At 44.2% G+C, this 25,958-nt stretch overlaps 1 protein-coding gene across 4 annotated transcripts in view; it reads right to left on the bottom strand.

The window, feature by feature from the left end:
• TPM4 (tropomyosin 4) overlaps positions 1-25,958 on the bottom strand; it is a 32,475-nt gene continuing 6,517 nt past the window's right edge. The window contains exons 2-9 of one of the 4 annotated variants that reach the window (XM_081966752.1): positions 23,641-23,766; positions 14,990-15,123; positions 10,292-10,409; positions 9,375-9,445; positions 6,344-6,419; positions 3,666-3,728; positions 3,494-3,563; positions 1-1,246 (exon numbers count right to left, since the gene is read on the bottom strand). In XM_081966752.1, coding sequence (XP_081822878.1) covers positions 1,164-1,246; positions 3,494-3,563; positions 3,666-3,728; positions 6,344-6,419; positions 9,375-9,445; positions 10,292-10,409; positions 14,990-15,123; positions 23,641-23,766 — 741 coding nt within the window. In that variant the 3' untranslated portion in view covers positions 1-1,163. Of the gene's footprint in view, positions 1,247-2,360; positions 2,581-3,493; positions 3,564-3,665; positions 3,729-6,343; positions 6,420-9,374; positions 9,446-10,291; positions 10,410-14,989; positions 15,124-16,497; positions 16,784-23,640; positions 23,767-25,958 lie in introns of those variants that run through there. The other 3 variants (XM_081966754.1, XM_081966753.1, XM_081966755.1) reach the window with 3 other exon arrangements.

Raw genomic sequence — 25,958 nt, 5'->3', positions numbered from 1 at the left:
TGTCGTTTTTCGTATTTATTTAAGAATGCCACATCAAGGAATATGTACTTTTAAAAAAATTATTAATCAAAAATCATGTTACAGGATTCTCTTACAGGAGCCAGAAAGTTTTAATACAGATTGATTTGGGCAATTTTTCCCCACCTTGTAAAATGGAATAAATACAGAAGTAAAACAAAAAACAAAACACAAGCAACTCTTTTCCTATCAGAGCACAAGAAAGAAGACCAACAGGAAAATGTGGGCTTTCCCCCCCGCCTGCATCTGAAATCTTCAAGGAGATGAACCAAAAAAGGACATTATTTGGCACATTTGGTCTAAACTAGAAGAACAGTTGCAGCCTTTATCATTAAGGCACCCACTGTGGAATCCAGTGCTATGCGAATTAAAGCCCATTTGCCCAAGAGAACAGCCCAGCCCTGCCCTTCCCCTTACTGTGCCTCTGTTCCCTATCTGGTCTGGAGGAGATTTGGAGGGCCTTTGCAAGAATTGGAGGTAGGGTGGGGAGAGAACTCTCCTCTATTCCAGTTGTACTGATAGAAATGTGTTTCCAGCCTTGAACTGCCTAAGGAATGTGCGGGCTACTTTATTGTCTTTTGTTACAGTTTTGCAAGGAAATTTCCCTTGTTCACAGTAACACCCAGGAATCTCGGGCAGAAAAAGATTCTATGGCATTGCTTAAAACAAACCAAGGACATTATCACAGAGGATTCATCCAGATACACACACACACGCACACGCGCACACAGGGCAAAATGTGTTTTGTGCTGCAAACCGCCATGAAAAGCACCTTACTGGCAAAAAAAACAAAACAGTTTTCTGCAGAACACATACGGATTGTGTGTTTCCAGTACTGGATGGGCCTAGCACCTTAGAAGGATCCACATATATATATATAAAAAAAGGTTAAAAAGACAACTTTTCCAGTTTCACAATGTGCTTGTCATATAGGACAGGGTAAGAACAGAAGCCTACGTTCAAGTGTGTGCCTAAAGCCTTAATATTTCAAAGTGGGGGAGAAAAAGATTTGGTCCCATATTTGCTCTTTGCAGAATGTGAAAGGAAGAAAAGAAAAGTGGGTTTAGAAAAAGAAGCTGCCAATCCAAACATGACTGTCAGAGGTTTTCTTGACTTTCAAAGTTTGGGTGCTTTCCCCACGGATTTTATATGCTGCCCAGTTCACAGAGGGTTTGATCCAGCGTTCTGTGCAGAGTCAAATTCTCTTCTTTCGCTACGGCAACTTTTTCTGGTGAGAATGGGGAAAAAAATATTAAGGAAAAAAAATTCGAAAGAATAGGAATTCTGGTTCTGAATTCACACGGCAATTCATGTTCCAATTTTGATTGTCTCTGTTTAAAAACAGCTTTGTTCCTTCCATTACATCTTTCCTCTCAATCTTAATGTTATTCTTGTGCCTGATACACTCATCCCAAAGCAGAAGGAGCGAAACCTGTTCTGGGATGGTGAGATTTAAGTAAGAAACACCCAGGAAGCCTGACATCCAGAGGAGCAAAGGTGACACAACCCTTTATGACAGGAACGGAATTAGTGAAAGATTTAAGAGTTCAGCAAGAGTCACAGTTGTTAACTGTGGTCAAAGGTCATCGAAGCCCAACCCACTGCTCAAAGGGGGAATTAGCTGGAGATAGATTTTATACCCCAAAAAGGGAAACTTCAGATTGAGTTTCCCACAAAATGGCCTAATTTTATTGCGTTAGGGCAGGGGTGGGGAACCCATGGCACAGGTGCCAGAGGTGGCACTTAAAGCCCCCTCTGTGGGCACATGTGCCATTGTCCCAACCCAGCTCCATCGTATTTCTCCCACAGGGGGAGACAAGAGAGGGAGGGGGAGAGAGAGAGGGAGGGAGAGGGAGAGAGAGAGAGGGAGGGAGAGGATGGGCAAGAGAAATGATATTACAAAAGTTTTTCTTTTTTATTGTTGCTAAACGTAATATTTCAAAAGCAAAACAAAAATGAAGGGGCATAAAGCGTGCATTTGTCACATTTTTCTTAGAACAATTAGCTGAACTCTGCCTTGGTTATCATTATTTTAGGTAGCAGAACCTCATTGTTCAGGTTAAATTGTCATTTTGGCACTTTGCGATAAATAAGTGGGTTTTGGGTTGCAGTTTGGGCACTCGGTCTCTAAAAGGTTTGCCATCACTGGATTAGGGTGATTTCCAGATCCAAATGGAAATTTTTTTATTTTTTTTATTTTCAGGAGAATTATATAAATAATCTCCAACTCTGTAATGTTCTGTTAAATCAGTGTTCAAGTGAAAGAAACTATCATTTTATACAGGAAACAAGGAACAAATGCTTTGTAGTTCATAAACTACAAATGAGAAAAGATTCCGGAAATATATATATATATACATTTAATCAAAGTGCAATTTTTACAGAAAAAGACTTGTGAAAGCACACAGAGGAAAAGAAAAGCAGAAGCTGCTTAAGCAGAAACACCCAGCAGGACAGAAAGCCCCGTTGTATTGATCTACTACAAGGAAGTCATATCATTGAGTGCGTGGTCCAATTCCTCGCTGATGGCCTTGTATTTCAACTTTTGAGCATACAGCTCATCTGCAGAGCAAAGGGTGGCGAGAGAGGCAGGATGAAATGCCGAAACAACAGGCGCATAGGGAAGTTCAGAGATGTTGCCACAGAGCAAGGCGAGGTGGAAGAGGAAGAGAAAGAGAAAGGGAAAGAAATGAATGTTAAAACACAGAAATGCAAGATGAATATGAAAATGAAAATTTCAGCAACAGAAAGTTGGGAATGTTGGAAAGATTAAGCATTCAATTTTCAGAGCGTGAAGAACATTTTAAATTTGAGCTGCTTACACTGGCCTGTCATAATCACCTTGGATTTATCTGGACCCCAAAGAAGGTTGTTTCCAGCATAAAACATTTCCAAGAAATCAAACTAGGATATTTCAAATTTGGGACAGCCATTTTGAGCTCGGAAGATACTTTGCTTTCAAAACAATTGTAATTCAAAACATTTTGCACTCCCCTATTCAGTATTATATATCCTACTTTGAGCTCTTAGATTTTTCATTAAATTATTACATTTTTTTTTAAAAAAATCCAAAAGCTAGGCAAATTGCAAAGAATGAGCTTTGCTCACCTGAAGACCAACCAATCAAATCCACAACGAAAAAGAGAAATGTTTAATCTTATTCTTACCCTCAGGTGCTGTGTTAAATTGCACTGGGTGTTGTGTTAAATTGCACCGAGATACTGAGCGAGACTGCCATAAAATACTTCAGGGCAGGAAAAAGCCTTCTAGAACAGGAATCTCCAAACTTGGCAACAAGACTTGTTGACTTCAACTTCCAGAGTTCAATTCTGGGAATTGAAGTCCACTAGTCTTAAAGTTGCTAAGGTTGGAAACGCCTGTTCTAGAGGCCAATTCACAGAAATGTAATGATGCAAACAGTCTCATCAGTGGAAAAAGTTTTCCATCCCAAGCTTCAAAAGCTTTAGCCCCTTACCTTCCAAATCATCAATGGACTTTTCCAGTTTAGCAACTGTTCTCTCCGCAAACTCAGCTCGTGTTTCAGCCTAGGAACAGACAATTAAAGCAATTAAAAGATTGTACTATGGATCGGACATCACTTTTCCTCCTCTGAACTCTAAGCCAACAAGATCACTGGCCTCACTCACCTCCTTCAGCTTGTCAGTCAGAAGTTTGATTTCCTCTTCATACTTGTCCTCTTTTTCAGAATACTATGAAAACAAGGTTAACATCAATCATTTTGTTTGTAAGAGGAGAGAGAGAGAATTGCAAAAAACAAGCATCTGAAACCATCTCATTTCTTAATTACGTATATACTGGACTTCCTCCAAGACAGGGGTGTCAAACTCGATTTCATTGAGGGCCGCAGTAGGGTTGTGTTTGACTTCGGGAAGAAGTGTGTGGCCATGAGGGGCCTGGCCAACTTGATGTAACTCATGTCGGGGGCGCCTGGGGCGGCCCCGGCGCTCTGCCAGTGAAAATGGGCCCCCAAACTCCATTTATGGCTGCGATGGCCTCCTGCAACCTTCTGACGGCGAAAATGGATCTTGGGGAAGGGGGGTGCGCAACCATTGTGAGCTCAGTTTTTGGCTGCAACGGCCTCCTGCAGTCCTCTGCCAGCAAAAATAAAGGTCGGAGAGGGGGAGCTGTGTACCAGGGAGCTCTGTTTTCTCTAGTAGAGGGCTGCAGGAGGCTGTCTCGGCCAAAAACAAAGTTGCTAAGTAGCTCACGGTGGGCCAGTCCTTCACTGTTTGCAGTGCGGCCCCATGGGCCAGATCTAAGCACCCCGCAGGCCGGATCCAGCTCCTGAGCCTTGTGTTTGACACCCCTGCTCTAGCTTGAAGTCCAGGGACACCAACTCCCTCTTTTATTGAGACCCTTGAACCACACATATTGGTTCACTAAATGTCAGCAACATTATTTAAAGACAAAGAAGCAAAACAGAAGAAATAAACCATTACTAAAAACACAGCACGTATTTATGATGGTTGCAGTGTCTCGGAGGTCATGTGATCACTTTCGTGACCTTCTGACAAGCAAAGTCGATGAGGAAGCCGGATTCACTGAACAATCGTGGTCCTAACGTAACAACTGCACTGATTCAGTGAACCACCATGGCAATAAAGGTCGGAAGAGGGGGCAAAATTCATTTAACAACTGTCTTGCTCAACAATGGAAATTTTGGGCTCAGCTGTGGTTGTAGGTTGAGGACTACCTGTATAATGGCAAGATTTGATGGACCTTGATCACCCTGGAGAACATCTACAGGTAGTCCTCAAGTTACAACAGTTCATTTAGGGATGGTTCAAAGTTACAACAGCACTGGAAAAAATGACTTATGACCATTTCCTCACTTATTGTCATTGCAGCATGCCCATGGTCATGTGATCCCTTTTGCGAACGTCAGACAAGCGGAATCAATGGGGGAGTCAGATTCACTTAACAACCATGTTACTAACTTAACAAATGCAGCGATTCACTTAACAACTGTGGCAAGAAAGGTCATAAAATGAGGCAAAATTCGTTTAACAAATATCTCACTTAGAAATATAAATTTTAGGCTAAATTTTAGTTGAGGACTTCCTTTACATGATCCCTGACAGCAAACACTGACGATACAGCGTAATCAGTGTCCTATAATACAGTCCTGTTACTTCCTGGGATGAGATTGACATAGCTATAGCAGGTGATATTTTTTGTTTAAGTGTATTCCCCTGATTTTTGAGATACTATCTAGCTCTAAGAAGAGCTCCTAATGCATAGAATACTCTCTTCTCTAACTGTATCTCCATCAGTCCCTGGGGACAAAAGGCAGTAACCTAGTGAGCTTCCATGGCTGACCCTTGATTTCAATCTGGTTCAGCATTCAAACCTCACTAAATCTCCATGCATAGAAAACCTGCCAACTCATCCTCCAAATGATGGATTTCCTGGTTTCAAAGATCAAAATAGTCTTGTGTGAAATGGGGCTAATGATGCATGGAGGGCAAGGAAAACACTTATCCCTGCTATTTTCTTACCCTGAAGTGATGGGCTTCAAATCAATCGCCTGTTGATATATTTTTGCAATAGATGAACATCCAATAGATATTATTTAGTATTTTTATGTCTATTCATCTACAGGCATACGGAGCTCCCTTCAAAAAAAATTAGACAGCACTAAATCAATTGAGTATGTGCCATCAAGTTGGTGTCAATCTCTAGTGACACCAGTTAAACATCAATATCTAAGGGGCTGTTCACAAAGAAGAGGGGTCAACCTATTCTCCAAAGCTCCTGAAGGCAGACAAGAAGCAATGGATGGAAACTAATCACAAAGAGAACAACCTAGAACTAAGGAGAAATTTCCTGATGGCTAGAACAATTAATCAGTGGAACGACGTGCCTCCAGAAGTTGTAAGTGCTCCATCACTGGAGATTTTTAAGAAGAGATTGGACAACCATTTGTCTGAAATGGTGTAGGATTTCCTGCCTGAGCAGAGGGGTTGGACTAAAAGACCTCCAATGTCCCTTCCAACTCTGTTATTCTATTATTCTGACCACATAGCTAGATTTTCTTCTTGACTCTCTATCCCTAACCTAACTTTCATTCTTCAATGTTGAATCCCTCACCATAGTAACTGAGTCCATCCACCTTGCTTCACCTTCTTAATAGGTCTCAGGAGAAGATAAAACCTCAGGCTACTAAAGAGGAATATAAAAGGAAAGGAAATCACCTCGGGGGCTCATTATAAGAGCAGAGGCCTCTCCATCCCATCTATTCTTGAGCCTTCATAAAAACACAGAAACCCAATTCCTATCTCTTAAAAGATTAGGAAACACCAACCTTCTCTGACTGAGCCTCAAGGGACTTCAGGTTGTTGGTGACATTCTTGAGTTCTTCCTCCAGGTCACTGCATTTCCTACACAAAGCGAAAGAAATCATCCACGGTCATCTCTTGGCCTTCTACTACTTAAAGGAAAACATCATTGCCCTCAGAAGTCTTAAGAACCTCTTTACTGACCTATTGTTTCACCGATTTTGTAATTTATATGTATCCAGCATTCTTACATGTAGACCTCTCAAGAAGACAGCCCATAATGAAAACATAAAACATTTTCAAAATATGAGGTGTGGGGAAAATTAAAATCCTTCCCATGTAACAGGCAACACCCCCCCCCCAAAGTCCTGAGGGAAAAGATGCTATTGAAGCATGCATTAAAAGACGACCTGCACTCAGATGTTAGGGATTATCCTAAATATAAGAGCCGTGATGGCACAGTGGTTAGGATGCAATATTGCAGGCTGACTCTTCCCACAGGCAGGAGTTCGATCCTAATGAGGCTCAAGGTTTACTCGGCCTTCCATCCTTCCAGTGACGTGCGGTGAGGTTTATGGCTGGTGAGGCTGGTGACATCATCAGGAAGGCGGGGAATGGGACCACATGTGCTGGAGGCTGAAGCTGCCTCAGCCTCCAGCACATGTGATCCCATTCCCCGCCTTCCTGAGCATGCTCCGCCGGCTCGCGCTCCGCAGTCCTCGAAAGCGACTAGGGAACGACGAGAACCTTCCTGCCTCTGCAGCTCTCGGGCGCGGCCGGACGGATGTAGCCAGAGCGATGCCGAGGCGGTCTGGGCGGACGAAAGAGCGAGCGAGCGATGGAGGATCAGGCAGCCTGATCCTCGGTCGCTCGCCCGCCGGACTGCCTCGGTGTCGCTCTGGCTACATCCGTCCGGCCACGCCCGGGAGCTGCGGAGGCAGAAATGTTGTCGGCGCTCCCGGATGACGAAGCCACGAAAGCGACTGGGGAATGACGAGAACCTTCCTCCCTCTGCTGGACTTTGCGCGCTCCTTGCAACTGCAATATACGTCCAGAAGCGGCTTTTGTGGCTAATGGGGTTTGGGCTTCCAGCCCAATAGCCCCTGCCACTTCTGGACGTCTATTGCAGTCGCGAGGAGCGCGCAAAGTACAGTGGAGGCAGGAAGGTTATTGGCGCTTCCGAGAACCCTCCTGCCTCCGCCGGTTGCCCAGCTGGCACCGTCCCGTGCGCGCACCTCCTCCTCCTCTTCCTCTTCACTCCCCAAAAGCTTTTCTCCTTACCGGAACTTAGCGGGAGCCGTGTAAAAGGGATGGGACGAAATATATATTATTATTATATACTATTATTTCATGAAGAGAGGTGAGGCTCTGCCTCCCCTGACCGCACGTCCCTGCATCCTTCCAAGTTTGGTAAAATGAGGCCCCTGAATGTTGGGGGCAATAGATTGACTCTGTAAACTGCTTAGACAGGTCTGTAAAGCACTATGAAGCAGTATATAAGTCTAAGTGCTGTTGCTATTATCTGAACCCAGTCCAATTGGATTGTTTTGGGAATAGAATCAACCCCAGTCATTCTGATGAAATAATTCACACCATTAAACCTGAGGACCTCCTGGATTGGGCCTATAAGGCTGTAATGAGTGACATTGTGATAGTGATTTTGCTCTAAAAAGGGGGGGGGGGACTGGCGTTTTGAGCATTTAGTAATTATTCTGTAAAGTACTGTCTCTGCAGTACTTTTTCACATCTATATAAAACAGCTGGTACATTATCGGGGAATTTGAAGCCACGAGACACTGGGATGTAATCTGCCCATCTGGTGATTGACACATTGCCTGTTGAAAGTTCTTCTCTTGTGATCTTCACAGGGTGGGAATTACGACTGCCTGTCTTTACAGAAGTCACTACATCCAGCCCTCATCTTGTGAGTACTCCTTAAGGAAGTCAAGGCTGCATTCTTTCAATAATCCTGGCCTTGTACGGAGGTGTTCCTTTTCTATAATTATCGTATTTTTCGGGCTGTAAGACGCACCGGTATATAAGGCGCACCAAGATTTTGAAGAGGTAAGTAAGAAAAACATTTTTTGTCCTCCCTGGGCCTAGGAACACTCTGTAGACTTCAGTAGGACTAGGGGAAGGCAAAGAGACCCCAATTCTTGTGAAAAATTGGGGTGTTTTTCCCTTCCTCCAGCCCTGCTGAAGCCTGCAGAGTGCTTCTGGGGGCTGGAGGAAGGGGAAAACTTCCATTTTTGTGAAAAACAGCCTGTTTTTTACCCATTTTTTTGCAAAAATGGAGTGTGAGGGCGGGAGTTCGGGAGGCCAAAAATGGCTGTATTCGGTGTATAAGATGCACCAACATTTCCACACTCTTTTAGGGGGGGAAAGGTGCATTTTATAATCTGAAAATTATGGTAATTTGGGAGATTATTATAATTTTTCCCCACTGCTGCATGCCGCCAGAGTTCTTCAGGAATGGATCGGTTAGAAGTGCAGAGAGAAAGAGAGAGATGCGGACAATATACAACTCAAGACTCCCTGGTATACCGTTAGTTACACACATCCAAGACCATCCTCACATACCATAGGTGGCTAGAGGATGCCAAACAAGCTGAAAAACAGCCAAGTAAACCTATAGTTCAGGGGTGTCCAAACTTGGGAACTTTAAGACTTGTGGACTTCAACACCCAGAATTCCCCAGCCAGCTGGGAGTTGAAGTCCACAAGTCTTAAAGTTCCCAAGTTTGGACACCCCTGCTATAGTTCCTCAGAGAGATGACTCTCAAGTGGCAATCTTCTGAATAGAGCTCAAACAGGTGTACAGACAGCTGAGAGGCACAATCAGCTTGTGTCCAAGAGCTTTAATTATTAGCTGCAATGCTCTACATGGAATTTCCCTTGAAAAGTGGCCCAGAAATTACAGCAAGTGCAAAATGCCTAGAGAACACAGGTTGGGAAAGATGATTCTAGATGCCTTCAAGCACTTTTCAGAAGTTACTCTGCAGGTAACTAATGAGTTTCTTGCCTTAATCAGATTTCTGACAAGCAACAATCAACTCACAGTTCAGACACCTCAGCTCGTTCTTCAGCTCTTTCCAGTTCTCCCTCCAGAATGACAAGCTTACGGGCAACCTGGAGAAAGTTTTTTTTAAAAAACCAAAAAAAAAACATCACTAAAAACCAAACAATACAGTTCCAACATAAAGCATCTGTTACGGTCAACATCTGCACTCCTCCACATTCCAAAAATAGCGAACTGGCACTTAAATAAAATTGGCACGTCCTTGGAAAATGACGGAGTCCAGCCGCAGTGGTGAAACGCTAATCACCCTGATATTTTCTCAGCGATTCTGTTTGGTTACCGAATGATGAATAATGCTTCAGTCAGGGTTATTCTCAGGCTTTAACTTGAAATGTTAAGTCCTAAATTTGCAACATAGACTGGAGCACATTCCAAAGGGAACACGCAAATCAGGCTCACGAGAAGCACAGGAATTCAATCAAAATAAAATTAAGATTCGGGGCATCATAGAAACCCGCCTTGTTCATTATAACTACCTTTGAAACCGCAACTCAGGCTCTTGGGAAACTACCTAGTCCCCGCCCACTTTGTGGCTTGTCTAGCCAAGTTTTACGTCTTGCTCCAGATCTTTCCAGCGGAGCAAGGATTTCCCAGATATGCTGCCAGAGGCAGTTTCAAATTGGAGGAACTAAGCCCAAGGCTTCCTGCAGGAAAAAAAACCCCAGGAGTTTCACCTCTGGGCTGTTTTTCCACCGAAATAGGCTGGGAGACATGGAGTGACAAATGACATTTTGAAGTTTGCAGCCTTTTCCTCGTTTCTTTAGGGCAACTGTGCTTGCCAGCTTTCAAATAAGTTCAAACTGTTGGAATGCCCCGCAGCATGACAGGTGCCCAAGAACGTATCCTTGCCCCAAACTGTTCCCAGGTGTTCCCCTCTCTCAGGATAGCTGCTTTACCTCCTCGTATTTGCGGTCAGCTTCTTCAGCAATATGCTTGGCTTCCTTCAGCTGCATCTCTTGAATCTCCATTTTCTCCTCATCCTTCATAGCTCTGTTTTCAATGACCTTCATACCTCTGTGGAAGGAGCCGAAAGTATAGTTTTAAACCCTCTGGGAAAGTTGTCTACAGATGTTATGTGTGTCTTGGTGGGATCCATATTTGGAGTGTTTATCAAGAACAATGAGGCAGCAGAGTCCTGCATGGGCAGCAACTTTCACGTCTGTTCAACAACTGGAAAAATGTGACCGATCTTATGTGTATAATAGAACTTAATCCTGGCTAGTCTGTCCACACTGCAAACCTTCTAGGAATGGGTTCCTGAATCTCTGTATCCCTCTATGTTTTATTATTATATGTTATGGGTATTTCTTTAGATTTTTCTACTTAAATAAGCACTCATGCGTGTAATGCGTCTACCATCTACTATTGTACTCATTTGTCTTTATATTTATACAGTACTTTTTATGGCTATGCATAAATCAACTTAATGTTTACTTTGAATTCTAGGAGTTGAAGTTCACATTTCCCGCTTGAGCAGGCGGTTGGACTAGAAGACCTCCAAAGTCCCTTCCAACTCTTGTTATTCTCTTACATATCAGGACAACACAACATCAGGAAAAGTATAGTAGATCAATAAATGTTACAATAATCGCGAAGAGCAGCTTAGTTCTTTTCCTTAGTATCCTTTTACGCGCAAAGCAATTTATAGTAGTAATATTATTTACTGGATTATATTTCATAGTTTTTTTCACTCACCAACTGACAGTAAAATATTTGCTCAACTAGCTTGGCAATTTGATTGCAAACATGTTGTCACCATTTGAGGAGACGTTGTACGTTTTGAGTAGTGCTCTTCTGTCAGGTCTTTAGACGACCACAACTCAAACCGCACTGATGATGTCTCCTTGAATGGTGATGAAACGTTTGCAACCAAATTGCCAAGCTCGGAGCTCAAACCAACCGGCTAACTTCCAACCCGAGCTACTAATATTTAAATACATTTCAAAACATGATTATTACAATTCTAGTGACTGTGAATATACAGTCACCGTTGTGATATAATCTCTAGATTTATTTTTTTTATTTTTTCCAAAAACAAAATGAAAAGGGACGAGGACTTTGTTTATCTATCTTTCTGCCAGCAAGTTATCTGTCTGAAAACTGAGCAGAACACGACTAAATCTGGAGTTGGGAGAAGAAGCTGGCAAATGGAAGGATGAATCTGAAAACTAGATAAGTCAATAATTTTTCCCAATGCATCTCAATGAGGAAGGCAAGGGGACAAAGTTTAGGATAGTATACCCTTCTTATCACATTGCCCAGAGGAGAATGTATACAAACCGCATTGTGTTTCCCAATGCACTCATACAGGTTAACAGATACACCACAGAACAGAACGGAAAGACTTCAAAGAGCCATGGTCAGCATGCTTTCCTTACTCGTTGATAATTCTTGTAGCTGTATTATTAGAGCACCGTTTTACAACCTCAGCAACTTTCTTGGAACTTTAACTCCTGCTTTCTGGAGAATTCTGGGAGTTGAAGTCCAGCCATATTAAAGGCGCTGAAGTTGAGAAATAGTTCAGTAGAAGATATCAGTGGCTAATCTCCTGCAATCTATACGGTAGAGGGCCATATCTAGGGACCACCTTTCCCTAAAGACATCTACCTATTCTACCAGGGCAGTTAGGGTGGCCAGGGTCCTAGCCCCTTCCCCTAAATATTGATTTCTGATGGGAGTTAGGAAGTGTGCCTTTCAGTGGAAGTCCTGCCTTATGGAACACCTTTCTCCCTGAAATTCAGAAGACCTCTGCCCTCCTAGACTTTTTAAAAGGTTTTTTATTTTCATACAAATAACCACATGCATACCATTGCATCATAACCAATACTATTTTGTATTATTCAATACTATATCAATTCCTCTTACCATCAACCCCCAAAGACTATCATTTGCTCTTCTGCTTTCCATACACCGTATTATATATTATATAGATGGTTTTTCAACCTCCTCTCCTCTTCCCTACCTCCTTTCTTCCCTCTATCATCCTTCTCTACTTCCCCTTCCTCTCTTCTCCTCCTCTTTCCATTCCTTCTTTCTCTCCTCCTCTCCCCCCCCTCTCCTAATCGTTCTGTTCCCCCTCTTGCCTCCCCTTCTCTCTTCCACTCTCTTCATCTCACTTGCATGGTGTATTTCAGCATAAACGCTGGGAGATGATTGAATAATGGCACAGTAAGAGGTTGGCTTGGTGCCAGGTTTTCATTTGTTTTTATCCATTTAGTTTTATAGTTTTAATATGATTTTATATATTGTTTTATCTTTTTATTGGGAGCTGCCCAGAGTTGGTTAGAATATGGTCAGCTGCATGAATGTTTTAAATAAACAAACTCCCTAGCCTTGTGAAAAACGTCTGAAAAATTCTTAAACAAGGTACATTACAGGTAGTCCTCATTGTATGACTACAATGGAGCCCAAAATTTATGTCACTAAGCAAGACAGCTCTTGTGAATTTTGCCCTGTTTCACGAAGCTTCTTGCCGCAGATGTTAAGTGAATCGCTGGTTATTAAGTTAGTAGCACAGTTGTTGAGTGGAACTGGAGTCCCCATTGTCAGTAGATCCCAAAAGGGATCAATCACATGACCCCAGGTATCAAATATGAGACAGTTGCCAATCATCTGAATTTTGATCACATGATTATGGGATCCTGCTATGGTTGTAATTGTGAAAAAGAGTCACAAGGCACTTTTTCGGTGCCGTTGTAACTTCAAACGGTCACTAAATGAACTGTTGTAAGTTGAAGACCACCTGTACCACTGAATGTGTGCAAAATGCCTGCTGCCCTCTTCCATCAGCAATCAATATCTGAAAGTACTGAGAGTAACCAACGAAGAAAGCCATGTGAACTGAACAGTGTAAAAACCTTTGTTCATTCCTCAGGTGTCTTGTCAGGACTTGTCGGGACATTTTAAGATGTTTTAACTGACTCTCTTTAAGACCAAGAATACAGATTTGATAAACCAGAAGCAAAGCTCATAGTGTATAGTAGCTGATTAAGGCAGCTTAGTACACAAATGTCTCTAGCTCTGATTTCCTTTTACAAGGAAGTAATTCTCAGATTATTTTATTAAGATGCCTTATTGTTAAAGTCACTTTTATTAAGCCAGTTTGGATTCTTTGAACTTCCAAAAACACATTATTTTATTGACTTAGACCACATTTTTTTTTTTTACTATTTAAAGCTAAAGTAGACCAAATTGTCATGGTACACGCTTTTCTCGTGGCTTTGAAGGAGGCAGAGGTCAGCATGGCTGTCAGCCTCAAAATCAATGCTTTTGCAGGCTTTTAGGAAAAGAACATTCTAATGTTTACATTTTGGGGAGATATTACATGGCTGATAATTAGCGATTTGTCACTGTATTCTAACAGGACAGAGTATTGGGGGACACATGCAAAATTAAACTCATGGATGTCCAATCTGTGGTTTAAGCCTCATAGAGACAGCAAAACAGGCTAACAGAGCCAGGGATGGAAATGACCAGAGGTCTGTCGTCATCCATGTAACTTTTTTCTTCCATTCAATGATGTCTGATTCTCAAAGATTGCAAGGACAAGCCTGTGCACTTTTGTTGACAAGGTTCTTCAGAAGGGATTCGCCACTGTCTCCGTCGTAGGGCAGAGAGAAGTGACCGGCCCAAGATCATTCAGCTGGCTTTGAGCCTAAGGCAGGACTAGAATTCACTGTCTCCTGGTTTCTAAGCCTTATGCCTTAACCACTACAACAAACTGGCTCTCAATCGGACTCTAAATCAAGGGGGAAATGTTGTAAAATGAATAATGACCTTATCCTGAACATGTCAGGGCACATCTAACTTTACACTGTTTGCCACAGTATTCTCTGTCCCTTATTTTTACAGAATATTTGTAGGAAGGCTGGGAGCAGACATGGGCAATATACAGGCAGTCCTCAACTTATGACCACAGTGGAGCCCAAAACTTATGTTGCTAAGTGAGAAAATTTGGTAGCTAACTTTTGCCCCATTTTACAACTTTTCTCACCACATTTGTTAGGTGAATCGCCGCAGGTCTTAAATTAGCAACATGGTTGCTAAGTGAATCTGGTTTCCCCCAATGATTTTGCTTGTCAGATAGTCGCAAAAAGGGGATAGCACGATTCCAGGACACTGCAACAGTCATAAATGTGAGTCCATTGTCAAGCATCCAAATGTAAATCATGAAAGCGTGGGGAAGAAGCAATAAGTATGGAAAATGATCCTGTCGACTTTTTTCAGTGCCGTTGTAACTTTTGGTCACTAAATGAACTCTTGTAAGTCGAGGACTACCTGTACATTCCTTTGATTATGTGAACGTTAAGTTCACGGTCCTTTACCGAAATAAGACAGGGCTGATCCCAATTGGTTATCTAAAGCAGGGTGGCAACTTTAAGCCTGGAGGACTTCAACTCCCAGAATTCTAGGAGTTGAAGTCCGCCAGGCTTAAAGTTGCCAAGGTTGGAGACCCCTAAATCTAAAGGAGTCAGAATGAGGACCAAGATTTTTAGAATCTGGGATTGACAAAGAATTAGCTGCACTCTTGACTGGAAGAGCTGCCGCCAAAAATCAGACTAAGCACTTCCCCAGCCAGATCCGCCCTTGGATACCTCTCACTCTCGTCAGCTGCTTTCTCTGCCTCCTCCAGTTTTTGCACAGCTGTGCCCAGGCGCTCCTGGGCGCGATCCAACTCTTCTTCCACCAGCTGGATCCGGCGATTGAGAGCAGCCACCTCTGCTTCGGCCTGGACAAGAGAGAGAAATCCTCCATTACTAAAAGGCTATTGAGAACCTCAGCGAAGGGAACTGAAGCGACATAGAACTGCACGGAAAGGAGATTTTTAAAAAGCCCATTTGGGGGGAAAATAATAATAATAATTGCCAGCCCTCCCCTCCCACCCTGCTCGAAATTCAACTTCTGAAAGAGTCTGACTAGGTGGCTCAGTGGCTAAGACACGGAGCTTGTCGATCAGAAAGGTCGGCCGTTCGGCGGTTCAGGTCTCCTGCGTGAGCAGGGGGTTGGATTAGATGACCTCTAAGGTCCCTTCCAACACTGTTACATTAGTCCGCTTAAGGCCTCCTGAGAGCAACTTCTGGGCAGACTCCAACACTCAAGAGGGTTAAAAGCCAAGTCCTACCTTGCAGGCACAGAAAGGATCATTAATGGACGTTGAAAGAGGAGAAGGACAGCAGTTTCAGAGAAGGAGAGGAAGATCTTTTTTTCCCCCTTCCTGGAGTATAAGCTCAGTCTACATAAGGTCCATCGGATCTGGCCCAATAAAGTCCAACTGGAGATCAAGGAACCGGCAAGAGGCTGGGAAGAGCCGCCTCTCCATAAGCCACTACGGAACTGAAAAGTTTAAGACCAGGATCAGACGAAGGTGAAGGAGGAAGAAAGGCAGGTGGGCGGAAAGGGAACCACATAGAGATTTTTTAGCTTGGTGGTTTTTGCTTGTTTTCCATTAGCTTCCTACAAGTTTGGAAAGAGGGAAGATGAGAGAGGAAAAGGGACACAGACCACATTGGAGAGCCCCTCCAGGCATGATGTCCAATTCCTTGTCTTCGGAGCCCCCCCCATAAAAAATCCACTTAAGCCCCCCCACCCCATCCGAGATGGCGATGGAAGGCAAACAGGAGGGGGGGGGCAGATCTGGGTGCGCTCGCACCATTCATTGCAAGCCGAGAGCTTCCTTTTTTTCTTTCTTTCTTCCCGGCCAGACGAAATCTTGATTTCATTTTAGCGGGAGCCGGAGAAGCAAAGCCAGGGAGGCCGCCCCGCCTCGCCGGCCGAGATCGGAGGCGCCGAACGCCGGAGGGAGCCTAGGGAAGAGCATCGCGGCCAAAGCGCTCTGGGGCAGACCCGGCGATGCAGGGAGGAAGGGGGAAGAAAGAGACGGCGGTGCCGCCCTGGCAGACGTGGAAGGCAAAGCGGGAGCAGGGCTGGCTCCACCCTCGTCCGCCCGTCCTCCAGCCTTGCCTTATACGGGCAAAAGGCATAGCAGGCGGCGGTCTGGGATGTGGGAAGAGAGGAGGAAGGCAGGCGAGGAAGCGGAGGAGAGGCAGAGCGGAGAGGCGAGAGCGGGGCCCCGGCACTTTTCCCTCCGCCGTCGATTGCTCACTTTATCGCGCAGCTCCCGCTCCTGATCGCGCTGGCGTTGCAAGACTTGGGCGCGGTCCTCGGCCTCGTCGGCTTCTTGCTGCAGCGCCTGGATCTTGCGCTTCACCGCCTCCAGCGATCCTGTAGTGCCTGACATCCTAGCGGCGGGGCTGCTCGAGTCGGATCCGGTGCCAAAAGAAGGGCTGCGAGAGCTCACACGTGGGGCCGCGGTGGCAGCGGCGGCGGCGGCGGCAGCGGCGGCAAGGATGCGGCTCCGGTGCTGGCGGGAGGAAAGCAGCTGGGGAGGGGTTTTGACGTCAGCACCGCTGGAGGGCGGGGCCGTGACGTGGCCACCGCTGGCCCAGCCCAAACGGAGCCGCTCGGCAGCCCTTTCGGGAGAGCGAGGTGGGGCTTGGAGGGGCGGGAACGGAGGGGGGGGGGCGGCTTCTTGGCATCCTTTGTTGGGCCCTGGTCTCTTCGGCGAGGCTCCTGTTTCCGCAACGTCTGCTGAGTGGCAGCAATAAAGGCGGCTCAGGCTGCCCCACCTGGAACGTGCCGGCTGGGGATTTGGGGAATAGGAGAGATTGGGGACGGACGGCGCTTTGTCTGCCTCCGCGCCGTCAAGTCTAACGAGAGTTCCCGCGCTCAGCCGAGCCGGTGCTTCGTTCAAGGCCCGATCGCGGAAGAAAACCGAGTTCCTGCACCAACAAAGGCGCGTTCATACATTCTTCCAACTCTCTTATGTGTGATGTGGATACCTAAGATCAGGGAACTACCGTGTTTCCCTGAAAATAAGAGAGGGGCTTATTTTCTTTTCACCCCCGAAATAAGTGCTTGGCCGTATTTTCGGGGAGGTCTTATTATTTTTTGAGGTGCAGGCAGGGCCGGATTTTGATGAAAAGAGGCCCTAGGGCAGGGGTGTCCAAACTTGGGAACTTTAAGACTTGTGGACTTCAACTCCCAGAATTCCCCAGCCTGGCTGGGGAATTCTGGGAGTTGAAGTCCACAAGTCTTAAAGTTCCCAAGTTTGGACACCCCTGCCCTAGGCCAGTGATGGCGAACCTTTTTTGGCTCGCGTGCCACAAGTGGGGGGAGCGCAAGGGGGTCAAGTGCGGGCGGGCCGCACCCATAATGCAACGCGCGACTCCCCCAGTGCGCATGCGCGCACAACGCGCGACACCCCCCATTTTTACATTTTTTTGCCCTTCCCAGGCTCCAGGGGCTTTATAGGAGCCTGGGGAGGGCAAAAAGAGCCTCCCCCGACCCCCCGGAGGCCCTCCGGAGGCTTCAGGGACTGTCCGGAGGCTTCCCTGAAGCCTTTGGAGCACTTAAAACCACCCTCCAAGCAAACCGGAAGTGATTTCCGGGTTGCTCGGAGGGTCATTTTAAGCGCTCCGAAGCATCAGGGAAGCCTCGGACGGTCCCTGAAGCCATCAGAACGCTTAAAACAACCCTCCGAGCAACCCGGAAATCACTTCCGGTTTGCTCGGAGGGTGGTTTTAAGCATTCCAAAGGCTTCAGGGACGGTCCCTGAAGCCTCCGGGGGGGGGGAGGCTCTTTTCGCCCTCCCCAGGCTCCTACAAAGCCTCTGGAGGCTGGGGAAGGCGAAAAATAGCTTTTAAAAAGGTGAACTCAGCCAGCTGACAGGGCAGTGCCTCGCGGGCCCTGACAAATGGCTCCTCGTGCCATAGATTCGCCATCACGGCCCTAGGCTATTCCACTTATGGGGCCCTTTCACCTCCCATTTTTAAGTTTGTAAATTACATGAGAGATAATAAAATACATCATTACTGTGATATATATCAATATATTAAATGAAACATGTTGTAATTGGTACTAACCTTTATAAAAAATGTGGCATGGATAATAAATAAAAATAAAAGACCCCTCTTGATCTTGAGGCCCTAGGCTGAAGCCTAGTTAGCCTATAGGAAAATCTGGCCCTGGGTGCAGGAGGTAGCCAGTGTGGTCACCTCATGGCTGCTGCTGTGTTGCAATATTTTGGGAGAGGGTTTATTTTGGGGGGAGGGCTTATTTTAGCGCTCAAAAGCCAGATTGGGTTTATCATCTGGGGAGGTCTTATTTTCAGGGGCACGGGGTATGTGGGGGTCGAACTCACTCCAAACAAGATTTCTCCCATCTCAGAAACACGCAGGGGAACGATACATAGGGAGCAAATGAGGATCAACCCAGTTTGTGGAAATCAGAATCCACCTGGAAAGGCAGCCATTTGCTTGTGTTAGCATAACCTGCTTCAACTGGTTCCTTTAAATACACAGTATACTGAAGCATAAATCAACAAAATAGTCTAGATGTTAATAACATATTAAATTGCAAAAGAAAGGAAGCTTAGTGGGCGCACCAATACGCCTACTAGGAGTTTTATGTCAACTGCTTAAGCATATGTGAACACAGCCCTAATTGGAAGCTGTAGAGCTGGCTCTGGGATCACCTTCCTATAAATTACTTAATCTCACAACACATGGAGAGACTCAACCGTAGTTTCAACTGGGAAATTTAGCACTCTAGTCTAGACCAAGCTAAATCCACAGATGTTAGGAAAACCCAAGAAGTTTAGCATTCAGACAAATTAATTAACCATCACATAAACGGCATTTCCCCACTGTTCAAAATAAACAATACAAAAGTTAAGGAAACCAAAAGACCGGAATACATTCTCTTCCGCAGCCAACACCCGGATAAGCAGGGATTAACACCAAGCAAACATCAAGCAGAAAATAATACATTAAATCAAGAAGCTACCAAGTGGCAAGCCACACCCTCACCAATATTAGGGCAAGCTACTTCATATAAACAGGTAACTCCACACTCCCTTACATGGATGAGGTTACCTTGTTGGGTAAAGAAACACCTGCAGGCAAATAACCAGAGAGCCCAAAGACGCCACTGTTCAACCCTGAGCAACAAATGTTCTCTTCTAGTGGCATCTTCCTTTTGTCCCTCACTTAGTGGCTCTGTGCTCCTGTACTGAGGGAGCGTTCACCTTTGAGGTTATTCATAAAGGTTGGTTTGGTATGTCCTGGTCAAAAAAGCAATTGTGGATTTTTCTCCCCCCAAATACAGAGCCTTCAAGGGGGCTTACTTGGCCTGCTCTGTGTGAGCAGAAAAAGTGAGAGGGTGAGACCAAGGCAGGGATCCTTGTGTAGCAAAGGCAACATGGAAGAGCAGATCACCTCCCACAGACTCAATCTGGCTAAACAGATTTCTCTGCTTTGGTCTAATGCAGGGGTCTCCACCCCTGGGCTGCAGCCCACTACCAGCATGTGATCCTTTCAGAACCAGGCCGCGGAAGTGGCAGATGAGTGTGAATGTGCGCGCATCCCCGCTTTGCTCAAGCAGCAGGTGACCATGTAGCTGTGAGTTCTAGTCCTGCCTTAGCCATGAAAGCCAGCTGGGTGACTGGGCCAGCTTTCTTTCTTCATTCCTTCCTTTCCTTTCTTTCTTTCTCTCTTTTCTTCCCTCTGTCTGTCTATCTCTCTGTGTCTGTCTCTATGTGTGTGTATCTGTCTGTCTGTCTGTCTCTCTCTCTCTCCCCCCCCCCCCAACTCACCTCGCGGGGTTGTTGTTGTGGAGAAAATATAAGGAGGAAGGTGTGTTGGATAGGTTTGACATCTTGAGTTATTTGTAAAATCCACAAAGCTGAAAAGGTTGGGGAACTCTGGTCTAGTGGTTAAGGTACCAGATTAGAAAGTAGGAAACTAGTAGTTCTAGTCCTGCCTTAGCTATAAAAGCCAGCTGGGTGACTTTGGGCCAATTTATTTGTTTGTTTGTTTATTTATTTCTCCCTCTCCCTCCCTCTGTCCGCCCGCCTCTCTCTCTCCCCCCCTCCCTCTCTGTCTCTCTCCAACTCACCTCCCAGGGTTGTTATTGTACAGAAAATATGAGGAGGAAGGTGTGTTGGATAAGTTTGACATCTTGAGTTATTTGTGAAATTAATAAAGGCAGGATACAAAAAAAATCTTGTACATATTTCATGGAAAACTTGGAATTAAGAGGCAGTCTTCAGCTCAGACTGAGTCAGTTTTAGGAGAAGGCAGGAAGCAACTTTTACTTTCCAATTATTGTAACTGGTTGGCTTTTTCTACATAGAAATTCCCGCTATCGGAAAAATCTCCCCCTCCCCTTCCTCTTCCCTCCCTATCTTCTCTTTTTTCCAGGTTCTTTCTTTACAACGTGTGCCAAAGGCAGGGATCATTTGGCTCCTATGACTCTTGAAGCAGTTCCAAGAACCTTTAGACTGAGGAGGAAAGTACAAATACTTTAAAGCAAGAGTTAAGCTCACAAATCATAGTTTCGGTTTCTGGGGCCAAGGACCAAAGTGGTCAAGGCAGCAACACTATGTAAATGGGTAGAGCTGAGATTTCCAGGGTGGTTTTAAATGGAGAATCTGGAGCTTGTTTCCTCTCCATGCTAAAACTTTATAGTAGTTCATATATTAGTTTTGATCGTTCGGCTCCAAATGGTAAGAGATCACACCAGGGGTGAAATCCAGCAGGTTCTGACAGGTTCTGAAGAACCAGCAGTGGACATTTTGAATAGTTTGGAGAACCGGCAAATGCCACCTCTGGCTGGCCGCAGAGTTGGGTGGGAATGGAGATTTTGCAGTATCCTTCCCCTGCCACGCCCACCAAGCCACACCACGCCCACCAAGCCACGCCCACAGAACCGGAAAGGGAAAAAAATTGAATTTCACCACTGGGACACACTTTCAGGTTTTTTCCCCTGTAAAATTTCTTTTTTTTTAAAATTGAAAAAGTTTTATACAAACAAAATTTCCCTCTTTTTACCCCCCCCGCCATATAATGTAAATCACATACAAATACTGTACCCCCTCCCCTCCCCCTGTCTTAAAATAGATTTCTCATTCAAATATTGTGCCCCCTCGCCTCCCAACAATCATAATATAAGTTTCTCTTAGAGTAACAATAGCCCAATAACCCCGTCATATAAACATATATAAATCATAAAATAGGTTTCTCTTAAAGTAACAATATCTCATTAATCCCATCTTCTAAATTTATTATGCATATATATTTCCCCACCCTCCACCCTAACCCTCCCCCCACCTCCCAATCAAACCCACCCCCCTGACTTCCGCTATACACCACTCTAACAATTCCAAGCATCCCATTTATTATTTACTCTGATCATCTCACCTGTTTCGATTAGCTGGCCTGGCATAATTTTAATTGTTACAACTGTTACCTCCTGGAAATATACTCTCAACTGGTATTTTAATGGGTATGGTTTTAAATCTAATTGATTTTAGGGCTTTCAGAACCATATTTATGTTCTTCTGTACAGTTCTTTTAATTTTTTAACCTCCTCCATATGTATATTTATATCTATATTTATATTTGTATTTATTATTTGTTATTTGGTGTTTGGACTGTACACCGCCCCGAGTCCTTTTTTGGGAGAGGGGGCGGCCTAGAAATGCGAAGAATAAATAAATAAATAAATAAATCTGTCAAGAACCCAATCTAGACATTCTTACCTAAAGGCTACATAGTACTTCCTAGTCTGTAAAATTTCAACAGTGCATTTGCAAGGAGTTGCAAAAAGAAGCGGCTTAGAAAAGAATATTTGTACCTCAAAGTTGAATTGTGGGTGTCCTTCGTACTCTCTGAGCTTAGCTGTTTTCTTGCATTACCAAACTAGGTAACATCATCAGTGCAGAACTCAGAAAGCACCAAGGAGACACCTCCCCTCCCCAAGAAGAAGGTTGGAAGCGACCATTTGGTGATAAGCGTTTTGAAATACATTGGGGCAATAAGGCCTTTTGGGGGCGTGGCTCTTAGAAGGATAGTGGGCAAATGTATTCGTTTCGTTGCTTTTGAAGTGAAGTGCTTGCACATCAGCGCGGGAAGAATTAGGAGGTCTTGGTGCACTCTGAGCTTAGAGGTGCTTCAATTATTTGACTAGGCAACATTATCAATATGACTGAATATGGGTAATGAAATGCCTGCAAGCAAACAACCAAGCTCAAAGAGCACCAAACACTCCACGGCTCAACCCTACTCTCTTCTATTGGAAGGAAGGGTGGCTCAATGGCTAAGATGCTGAGCTTGTCGATCAGAAAGGTTGGCAGTTCAGCGGTTCGAATCCATAGTCCCGCCTAATGGAGTGAGCTCCCGTTACTTGTCCCAGCTTCTGCCAGCCTAGCAGTTCAAAAGCATGTAAAAATGCCAGTAGAAAAATAGGGACCACCCTTGGTGGGAAGGTAACAGCGTTCCGTGGGCGTTCAGCATTTAGTCATGCCGGCCACATGACCACGGAGACGTCTTTGGACAGTGCTGGCTCTTCGGCTTTGAAACGGAGATGAGCACCACCCCCTAGTGTCAGGAACGACTAGCAAATGTGTGCAAGGGGAACCTTTATCTTTACCTTTATTGGAAGGAGGGAATGTGTATACTTCTCCAGCTAACGCTTATATGTTGTACCAACTGGCTGATGCAGTTGTGGTTCAATTTCCTATAAATTTTGCCTTATTGGAGCCTTAACAATGTCTTCCTTAGGTAGGCCTCAGGTTTTAGGAGAATTACCCCTATAGACTCTTTCAACCATTACTCATTCTGTGACCAAAGTTACAATGGCACTGAATGTGGGATATTTACAACAGATCCTCATAGTTGGGACCATTCCTACGGTCATGTGATCATGAGTCGGATGTTTGGTGACTTGCTCGCAATGATGACATCACAATATCCCGCAGCTATGTGTTTACCATCTGCAACTTTCACTGCCAGCATCTGACAAGGAAAGTCAATGGGGAAGCCAGCGGGAGGTAGCAAAGGGCTTTATGATTTGTTTAACAACGGCAACCGGAATTGCTGCTGGTATGCAGCATAGTAATGTGATGCCATGCTTTACAATCATATCACTTAGTGACAGGTTACCATTGTTAAGCAAGGACTACCTGTGTTCTGGCTTCACTATACACATATCTTACAGTTTGCATTATGGGAATAGTAATAATTACCATCTATTACTAAACTGGTGTTGGTACAATAAGGTCCAGGTTCTTGAAAGCTTCAGAGTTTATCCATTGTTGCCTAGCCATGTCTTTTACCTCATTGAGTCCCCCAACTCTCTTTTTCCCAAAATTCCTTCCCAGAAATCCCCATGAAGAGTCTATACATACATCTGTAGCTTTCTTTTCAGCTTGCTCCAATTTCTCCTGGGCATCCCTGAGAGCTTCAGAGTACTTATCCAGCTCGTCTTCTGTTCCTTTCAATTTCTTCTGCAAAGCCATCAGCTCATCCTCCACCTATCCAGAGATCAAAGTTAGCCATTAAGAAAATCTTTCTCAAATTTCTAACATCATGCTGGCTGGAGAATTCTGGGAGTTGAAGTCTGCACATTTTCAAGTTGCCAAGGATGAGAAACACAGCATTATCAAAAGCAGCTTAGTAGTTACCTGATACCTTTTATGTGTGTAGTGAAGACTAATTCTTCACCTCTTTCAAATCATTTTGTGTCTGTTTTAAAGAAGATTTTCCTTAGATTTGTTTTCGGTATGTCAGATTTAAAAGCCCAGACATCTGAACTTCCTGTAGATTTCATATCAGGAGCCTAACTTCTTTTAGATGCTATTTCTATATCTATCTATCTATCTATCTATCTATCTATCTATCTATCTATCTATCTATCTATCTATCTATCATCTTGCCATAAAGAAGAGGGAGTCAAACTATTTTCCAAGGCACCTGAGGACAGAACAAGAAGCAATGGGTGGAAATTAATCAAGGAGAGAAGCAACTTAGAACTGAGGAGAAACTTCTTGACAGTTAGAACAATTAATCAGTGGAACAGCTTGCCTCCAGAAGTTGTGAATGCCCCAACACTGGAAGTCTTTAAGAAGATGTTGGATAGTCAATTGTCTGAGATGGTATAGGGTTTCCTGCCTAGGCAGGGGGTTGGACTAGAAGACCTCCAAGGTCCCTTCCAACTCTGTTATCCTATCCTATCCTATCCTATCCTAGATAGATAGATAGATAGATAGATAGATAGATAGATAGATGATAGATAGATAGATAGATAGATAGATAGATAGATAGATAGATAGATGATAGATAGATGATAGATAGATAGATAGATAGATAGATAGATAGATAGATAGATAGATAGATAGATGATAGATAGATCCCTCCCTCCGGATATTAGGAATACCTCTGACCTCCGCTCCTTTCGTATTAAGCTTAAGACCCACCTATTCCAAGCAGCTGGCCTGGCTCAACTTTGATCTAACCATATCGCTCCTGACGGGTTTTTAACTGGGTATCTTAATTATATTTAATTTCTAGGGGTTTTTAAATACTGTATTTTAATTGTTTTTATTGATCAGCCGACCTCCTCCTTGTGTGTGTCTCAGTATATGTCTCTGTTATATGTTTGTTTTGTCCACATATTTATTTCATATGTTTCATTGTACGCCGCCCCGAGTCCTTCGGGAGAGGGTGCGGCTAAGAAATAAATATATTATTATTATTATTATTAGATAGATAGATAGATAGATAGATAGATAGATAGATAGATAGATAGATAGATAGATAGATAGATTAATACAATACAATAGCAGAGTTGGAAGGGACCTTGGAGGTCTTCTAATCCAACACCCTGCCTAGGCAGGAAACCCTATACTATTTCAGACAAATTGTTATCCAACATCTTCTTAAAAACTTCCAGTGTTGGAGCATTCACAACTTCTCAAGACAAGCTGTTCCACTGATTAATTGTTCTAACTGCCAGGAAATTTCTTCTTAGTTCTCTCTCCTTGATTAGTTTCCACCCATTGCTTCTTGTTCTACCCTCAGGTGCCTTGGAGAATAGTTTGATTCCCTCTTCTTTGTGGCAACCCCTGATCTATTGGAACATTGCTATCAATGCTCCAATGCTATCAAGGGATCTTGGAGTCCTAGTGGACAACCATTTAAATATGAGCCAGCAGTGTGCAGCAGCTGCCAAAAAAGCCAACACAGTTCTAGGCTGCATCAACAGAGGGATAGAATCAAGATCACGTGAAGTGTTAATACCACTTTATAATGCCTTGGTAAGGCCACACTTGGAATACTGCATTCAGTTCTGGTCGCCACGATGTAAAAAAGATCTGGAGACTCTAGAAAGAGTGCAGAGAAGAGCAACAAAGATGATTAGGGGACTGGAGACTAAAACATATGAAGAACGGTTGCAGGAACTGGGTATGTTTAGCTTAAGAGAAAGAAGGACTAGGGGAGACATGATAGCATTATTCCAATATCTCAGAGGTTGCCACAAAGAAGAGGGAGTCAAACTATTCTCCAAACCACCTGAGGGTAGAACAAGAAGCAATGGGTGGAAACTAATCAAGGAGAGAAGCAACTTAGAACTGAGGAGAAATTTCCTGACAGTGAGAACAATTAATCAGTGGAACAGCTTTCCTCCAGAAGTTGTGAATGCCCCAACACTGGAAGTCTTTAAGAA

The sequence above is a fragment of the Natrix helvetica genome, assembly GCF_964273705.1.
Source record: "Natrix helvetica genome assembly, chromosome: 1".
NCBI classification, from domain to species: Eukaryota; Metazoa; Chordata; class Lepidosauria; order Squamata; family Natricidae; genus Natrix; species Natrix helvetica.
This window is presented reverse-complemented; position numbering and strand designations above follow the sequence as displayed.